At 33.3% G+C, this 8,307-nt stretch overlaps 1 protein-coding gene across 1 annotated transcript; it reads right to left on the reverse strand.

Annotated features, from left to right (window-relative positions):
* Positions 1 to 448: 448 nt before the first annotated feature.
* Positions 449 to 5,985, reverse strand: LOC144559387 (pyridoxin (pyrodoxamine) 5'-phosphate oxidase). Its single transcript, XM_078308408.1, has 13 exons — positions 5,640 to 5,985; positions 5,428 to 5,466; positions 3,361 to 3,528; positions 3,175 to 3,280; positions 2,905 to 3,089; positions 2,549 to 2,791; positions 2,089 to 2,177; positions 1,692 to 1,742; positions 1,513 to 1,603; positions 1,152 to 1,256; positions 990 to 1,060; positions 806 to 901; positions 449 to 708 (listed from the first exon to the last, which is right to left on the reverse strand). The coding sequence occupies exons 1-13, from the start codon at positions 5,976 to 5,978 to the stop codon at positions 642 to 644; spliced, it is 1,650 nt and encodes a 549-aa protein (XP_078164534.1). The 5' UTR covers positions 5,979 to 5,985; the 3' UTR covers positions 449 to 641.
* Positions 5,986 to 8,307: the final 2,322 nt, after the last annotated feature.

Consider the following 8,307-nt stretch of genomic DNA (forward strand, 5'->3'; position numbering starts at 1 on the left):
TTATAGGGTATGTGATCATTTTTTTGAAAAATATATATTTTGTATATTACATTTTATTTGATAGCATTTACTTTAACTTAAAAAAGTAAATTATTACGTACTGTTATTTTCAGAACGAAACTCTAAGGAATAGCGTCAATTCAAAAAAGACCAAAGTAGCTTTTACCAAAGTAAAATTTCAGAAAGTTGATTGACCGTCCTTTTACATCACATCATTTATGGACTAACGCTCATTTTTTCTTGTTATTTATTTTTATTTTTTTTAAAAGTACCAGCTCATAGATTGTAACTTGTTAGAGCATCGTCATTCCGCTTGGCGCTTGCCAAGTAATTGTAAGTACTGACATAATAATTACAATGTGGACGTGATCCGATATGTGAGCTATTCAGGTCGGTTTACCTTTTGGTATCAATTTTATAAAACAAAGGATCTGGACCTGATGAACCATAGCAGAGGACCATCCGTATTTCATTTTTCTTGCTCAAACATGGGACATAATCACAGTTTCCTCTCTATCAAACAAGAAATTTTTTAAGATTTCAATCACAGTTCAAGCAAAGAACAAAATTGTTTTAAAAAGGAAATTATCCTTTATTATTATTATTAACATATATTAAGACGAGGGGAAAAACAAAAGAATCTATGGGTACAACCTTTCTATCTGCCACACTTGCTTTCCTTCAACCTCTCTCTGCGTGTATTGCAAACTGGCAATAAAACATAATAAATAAGTAAAATGATTTAAAAATAAAATTAAGAGTGTTAAGGAGTATATTGATAGGATTGCATGAGAAGGAAGCATACCGGTCATGAAGCCGGGATGTTTGACCTTGCCAAAATTCAAACGATGTTGGTGTCAATCTGTACCCTCCCCAATACTCCGGTTTAGGGATCTCTTTTCTGTTAAATCACGCAAGTCAATAAGTGTGTGTGCGCATGTGTGTGGGTGCTTAAATGAGAGAGAGAGTTTCACAAAAAAGGTAAATACCCATCACAGTATTTCTGTTCCAATTCCTTGTAGGCATTGTATATCACACTCCTATCTGGTAATACTGCACTCTGCACGAACATCAATTTTTTAAAAATCCACCTTATTTTCTTCCATCAAAGTACCATAACCTAGCCAAAAAAATATTGGAAATGAAATTACCTGCTTGCTCACTACAGCACCAAGCTGGCTCCCTCTTGGGCGGCTATGAAAATATTTTTCAGATTCTTCCTCAGACACCTTTGTAACTATCCCCTCAATTCTTACCTACATTAATAAATAAAATAACAAAATAATGATAATTAAAAATGGAATGTCAAAAGCACAATAAAGTAAGAACCCTCTGCTCAGTCTAAAATACACTTCCTTTGTAAAATAAAAGATCTTGATATTTATATTTAATGTTCCCCGGTACAAAAGTTCTCAAAGGAAAGATATTCAAATATCAAGTGAATATATGCTTTATTAAAAGCAATTTTTTAAAATTATTAGAAGTTAAAATTGTTGACCAGGAATCAATCACCTCACGGTTAAGCTCATTCCAGTGGAAGAGAAGGGATCCATTGGGATTTTCTGACAACTCGCAGGCCTTTCTGCTAGCATAGTTTGTATACCTACAGTCACCAACCAACACCAAAGTTTCAGAAAAGTTCAAACTATACTATAAATAAAAATAAGAGTTATGAAATATGTGTCACAGACCATACAAATCCCTGTTTATCAAATCCTTTTAGCAAGACTATTCTCGATGAACTGCAAAAAGAACATAAGAAATAAAATAAGGTAATCAGCATTACAAAAATTAAAACCGCTTGCACCATAAAAGCTAAAAATATCTTCTCTGCACCTTAAGAGTATAGACCATCCTCCCTTCCCATTTTCTTCAAAATTTTCCAATATAATATGCTTTTCATTTTTTTATTTTTACCTTTTCTCTCAGCTCGAAAGAAGTAATAAACAATTAATCAAATTTTTATCAACAAATTAGGAAGAGATGGCTTTCATGATTAATATCCATTTTTTTTTTATTCATTTCATAGGGATGCAAAAAGAATGTCACTCATATCAGTAATAGAAGAAGCTTAGTGGATGAACATACGGCTTTCCATCTTTCCCGGCAGTTGATAGAGCCATGGCATTCGGTTCCCGCAAACCAGCACCAAGGGCTTCATCAAACCAAATTTTAAACTACAAAAAACATCAATTATAATCTAAACTTATAATCGTTTATTTGTAAGTCCACATCAAATAGGATCCATGGAGAGAGCAATATGGATCCAATAACTTTTTCTCTCGGTTTGCTCCTTTCCGGTATACCCTTTTCCTAATATACCTATATCATCAAATAGAAGCTCTAATGTATATAGTGTTTTCAAAAGAAACACTCAATTTGTTTGTGGTTGTCATGAAATTTTTTGTTGGTGGCGCTCATTACCAGATTATCTTAATATTATTTCGTATTCTTTCCATATAATTTTTCTCTTTCTGTATTTAAAATGTGTTTGGGATTGTAAACCTAAAGAGATCCACTGAAGCTAAAAGAAATAAAAGATGCAAACCTGATCGAAAGGGTCTGCAGACACTTTACTCTCCAGTAATTCAGGTGACACATAGTTTTCTCTTAAAGCTGATATATCAACTGAAGGCGGTTTGCCAATTCGCACGCACACTGAGCTACCAGGATATGGCGGGATCTTGAGATTGAATTGTTTCACTATGGCTGGCGGTACAAATCTACCGCCTAAAAAGTGGTGAGGGCCGGTAAATTTCTTTGCACAGAGTTTTGGGGCAGTTAGTGATACCTAAAACATGTCAACAATGTTGGTTTTAAATACTACAGCAGTTACAGAAGCTCTTTAAAGTGACAATCTTCATAATGGCCCGCACAGGAACGCTACAGGCTTTAGATACTAACCAGCATGTGAGGCCTGATTCCTGGGCTCGCAACACCATTTTCCTGAGCAACATCACCTAGTTCGACATCCCATCCTGAAGGAATATCTACAGAGATGACCTTTGTTTCCTTCTTGCGCTTTATATGGGCATGAGTTAACATACTGACGATCCTGATTAGATGCGCAAATGGTTCTCTTGGTGTTCCTGCAGAAAATCAGGAGATTTACAAAATGCAGAAGAAAAGAAAGCCAATTTCAGATTATTTGCAAAATGTAAACATTCTGCATACCGCGAAATGAGAAGCCAAACATAGCATCAACTACAAGATCATATTCATCTGATAGTAACCGAGGCAGCTCTCCCTCACTTACAAATGTAATTTCAAGTGCTTTCAGCTACATAGGATTACATTTGTATTAAAACTAATTTCATATAAGAAGCAATGAAAAGTGAAGACAATATCCTTTTCCTGTACCTGAGAAACAAGGCCAGAGAAGAGGGGACTTGAACTACGCTTTGGGTAACAAATTACGGGCTCATACCCAAAATGGTACAGGTGTCGAGCAGCCACTAGACCATCACCGCCATTATTTCCTGGGCCGCATATCACAAGCACCTTCCTGCTTTCACTTGGTTTATAAACCTGACATTAAGAAATGTAATATTCAAATCAGAATTATGTAATTAGTATAAACATAGGACAACAAGCTCTCTCTCCTTTTGTTGATAGCATTACTTCAAAGTTTTATTTATGGTAAAATGGGTGCATATAAGAATTATCCAAGCTATCCTTGAGACAGAAATAAACCTGGTCATTACTTCGACAAAGTTAAAAATATATCAAAGCTAAAGGATATATATCAAAACAATAAAAAAGAGAAATTTAGATATATACCCATCATTTCTTCATTAGATATTTCCCCATCAGAACTTCAAAATTAGTTATTTACCCATCTAAATATTATATTATAAATATATCCATTTCTCAATTTGTTCACTAACAAAATATAAATTAACAATGATTAATAGTTAAATTGACAATTTTCTCCCTTTCAAAATCCAGTAGCGTTAAATCCTGTGACCTTCATCTTCACGTGCGAAAGTTCCCCTTCCACCAAGAACCTTCCCCCTTTCAAAATCCAGTAGCTTTAAATCCTCCTCTCACCCTTTCCTGCACCTTACATTCAGTTCTACCTCTCTTCCTCCCTCCAAAACTCTATATCATGGAGGAAGATTCAAACAAATATCAATCCATTCTCTTCATTGATTATTAGTTCTAACAATAATTCTAGTACTAATTAAGATGATAATGTTTTGAGCAGCGAAGTTGTAACAACCCATCGGAAGTTGAAGTCCGTGAGAAATAGAAGATGTGATGGTCGGTAGTTCAAGGTATGTAAAGTATTAAAGTTTGATTTGGAGGATAAAACCGTGGAAAGAGAAATTTGGAGGAGACGATTCAATTTAGGAAAAAGAATAAATTTGTTGCCCTTCTCCAAATAAACTTGCTATCAATGACTTGGATTCTTTCTTAAAGTTCTCATAAATAAAGATAGGAAGTATCACAACTATATAGCCTATAAACTATAATTAGTGTAATGCATACCATAGCATTACATTGCGTAGTGCTGTATCAGCGATTATTTTTCTGATAAGAATTGCATACTATTTTGGCTATAGCTTTATCAGTATCATAGAAAAATACCGCTAAGAATTTTCCCATCTCATTGCTATTGTATTATATCTATAGTTTTTTACTTAGTAATTTCAGTGAATATTTTATTTATGAGAATTGCTCCAGCACATTAAAACAAAATTTGGACAATCTAAGTCAATTTATTGACGACTAGGATTAAAGTGTATTGCACAGACATATACTGACATCAAGACTCAGTGATAGTTTTGTTACACCTCTCAGATAGCTTTAAATGACTATTATTTGGTTCTGGTAATATAAAAGTTGTTCTGGTAAAATTGGGTTCCCCATGCTACATATCGATTTATAAGTGCTACTGCACTTTCCAGGAGTGCAATACAGGCGGGCGCCTCAACAATTGGATTTGCGCAGCTACTGTTTTTTTTGTCTCTGTGGTACTAGGTATCCAGACTCTGTAATTAGTTGGATACTGTGTATATTTTTCCTTTTGGTTTTCAGGCTGTAATGTATGGGGCAATTCTCTTTTTGTATCAAGGATATAAATGTAAGCTTTTTATATTATATATACTTCATATAATCGATGAAACTTCTCAAGGGATTTAACGCTACTGGATTTTGAAAGGGGAAAAATTATTTCGCGCGGGAAGATGCAGGGTTACAGGATTTAATGCTGGAATTTGAAAAGGACAAAATTGGCAATTCACTATTAATCATTAATTTACATTTTTTTTTAGTGAATAAATTGACAAATGGGTATATTTATAACATAGTTACATTTAGATGGATAAATAACTAATTTTGAAGTTTTGATAGAGAAATATCTAATTGAAGAAGTTATGATGCGTATATATCTAAATTTCTCTTAAAAGAAAAAAGAGCCTTTACCTCAGCTATAGCGGCAGCTACACTTAATCCCGCAAGTTCCTAAAAATAAGATACCAAAAAGTTTCAGACGAACACATAGAAGTCAGAAATAATCAATTGAATAGTAATGAAATAAAGCTGATTTCAATGATTTACAATGCATCATAAAGATTACAGGTATACTAGAGAATCAAGTAATAAAATAAGAACAAAACAAATAATAAGAAATAGACCATCAATTGATCAACACTGAAGCCGAGTGGGCCCATGAGAATCTCATCAATCTCTTTCGCAGCCTGCTGGCCGATATAAGACACCTCAATTTCGTCCCCCGACGCATCCATTCGGGAAGAAGAGAGGCCTTTAGATGAGAAGAGGGTCGAGTTTAGTGTCGACCGGTGGGGATTAACTGGAGAGGAGAAACGGAGAGAGGGACTGGAGAAGGAGTAAGTGGGGATTATAAACTGGTGATGAGAAGAGTTGGTTTTTGAGAGAGGGGAAGTAGTGAAGAAGAGTCTGGAGAGGATGCGGGTGGAGGACATGATACGAGTTCTAGACCTCAGTGTCAACATATTCTCTCTTATTTTTTGCTTTGAGGATGTTGCTATTTTAGTTTACTTATTATTCTGGGCCGATTGCAACGCAGTTAATTGGGCTTGATTAAGAGAAACGGGCCCGTTTCTCGTATAACTTCTATTGGGTAATTGCTTCCGAAATGTTTAAATATACCATTAAAAAAAATTAAACCAATAAATCACGAATTCCGTAGAATTTCAAATTTATCACGATTCACGACGCAATGACATGTGCGGCCACCAATGTTACTGCAACATAATTTGAGGCCAATTTGGTGGCCTTAACCTGTTGTTGTGGTCACTTTTTTTTTTTTTTTTGAAAATCTTGATAGTGGCTGTTAAGTAGTTGTAGTCACTCTTTAGTGGCTACAATTTGTAGTTGTGTCCATAATAAAAATGGAATTCTCATGAAATCATAGTTTATTGGATTTTTTTTTTTAATGATAAACATAAAAATTTCGGTAATTGCTTACATACTCGACAAAAATTTAAAAATTTATATTTTTTTCATCATAAATATTTCTCCATCAAAACTATACAAAATATATCCTATTTCTCGATCAAAACTATACATCTTTTCTCTTATCCAGTTTTTATATTTAATATATTATTAACCTTTTGTTGAAAATTATATTGATAATTTTATACTCCTCTGCCTACGGGCTTTTACTGGCAAAAAAAAAAAAGTTATACTCCTCATAAATGGAGGCATCTTTTTTGTTTTATATTTTCATTGAGTAAATGTTTTATATAATTTTTTACATCAGCTTATGTTACTTATATATATAACAAAATAAGAGGAAATATATATTGCAGAACTACAAATTTCTATATTATCGGAAGTGCGAGATCATTTAATAAAGATTTTAAGATATTTTCTCTTTAGTTTTAAGGAGTTTTAGTCCAATAATGAAAAATGACACTTATGCTATCTTTGAATTCTTCCTGAAAATTGTTGCATTCTTCTTCTATTAATCTTCGCTGTTAATCAATTAGCTATCTCCACTTTCTTCATTTTCTGGATGTACTTCAAATCTTTTCGTACATCTGACGTGATTCAGGACTTTTTTTTAATGGCGACTTTTTCCTCGCTCTTTCGCCATTTACCTTCACTCTGCTAGAAAATAAAAAAGGAAGTCTCATCAGTTGGCCTGCTTTCTTTTCTTGTGGTCTGGGGTCACAATGCGCTTTATTAATCTCTCCTTAACTTGTGGAACAGTAGTCGGTTTAAAGCTGACAAAAAACTCTGTAATTTAGTGACTTGTTCGAGATCAGTTCACAGAAAACTCATAAAGCTTGATCTATGTACGAATTAACTAAATATGAGCTGACTCGTTCTGGCGAGTCGGTTCCTCATCTGACAAGTTTGAACTTGATTCAGTTTTGCTCGTTTCAGCTCAGCCTATTAACGAGCTAATTAGAACCATTTATTATATTTTGTTTTATTATGAGCAATTAGCATGTCCTCGGTTAAAGGCTATCCGCCTAAGTGTAGTTACAACATATGTGATTTTGATATTTGGAGCAAAGCCGGATGTGTTGTGCTCATTAAGGAGATTTGGTGATTACAATTTTAAAAATCTACCAGATTAGCTTTAAATGACGAATTTAAATAGTTGAAACTCATCTAGTTTACGAGTGATGCGTATATATATGTAAAATTTTGAAAGTTTTGAATTCATTTAATACAAAGTCTAGAATAGCTAGAATAAAGAAATTTGGGATTAATAGTTGTCTAGTTGAGAATAGAAAAAAAAATACTGATTTTCATATAAATGTGAAAATGATACTATTCTGATTAGTAAAATTGTTGTTTAAATTGTATATTTGGAATAGTGAATAGCTGTAACTGAGAATGAATAATGTTAACAAGGTGCTAATCAAGAGAAAATATAGGCAAGTGAGGTCTCAAACGAATTGACACGACGTGGAGATGACAGAAGTGATATCAACTTTGTAATTTCAGAACTGTATTGATGGAAATTTGAGAGAAATATTTTTTATCTCTTTATATTTCTAAATAGTAGTTATTCTAACATTTATAAGGAATAGAAAATAGCAGTTGTTCTCGCTATTCTAAATAGAAAAAATATTTTTTGTGTGTGACATTGCTCTTCAGAATAGCCTTATTCTTGAATAACTCCTATTTTTGGTGCATTCAAACATATCTCGAGTTATTTTATGCATTTATTTTTCATTATTTTTTTACTGCTTGACTTTTTACTAAATAAATTCAAAAATTTCAAAATTCAGTATGCACACGTATCACTCATGAAGTAAATAGGTTTCAAAAGTTTGAATTAGTCGTCTGAAGTCAATTCAATAA

Source organism: Carex rostrata, chromosome 9 (assembly GCF_964058835.1).
Source record: "Carex rostrata chromosome 9, lpCarRost1.2, whole genome shotgun sequence".
NCBI classification, from domain to species: Eukaryota; Viridiplantae; Streptophyta; class Magnoliopsida; order Poales; family Cyperaceae; genus Carex; species Carex rostrata.

Coding starts and splice junctions, on each gene's coding strand:
- LOC144559387 (XM_078308408.1), bottom strand. CDS start 5,978: ATGTTGACACTGAGGTCTAGAACTCGTATCATGTCCTCCACCCGCATC. Junction 3,529..5,427: donor TAGCTGCCGCTATAGCTGAG/GTAAAGGCTCTT, acceptor TCTTAATGTCAG/GTTTATAAACCAAGTGAAAG. Junction 1,257..1,512: donor GGAATGAGCTTAACCGTGAG/GTGATTGATTCC, acceptor TTATTAATGTAG/GTAAGAATTGAGGGGATAGT.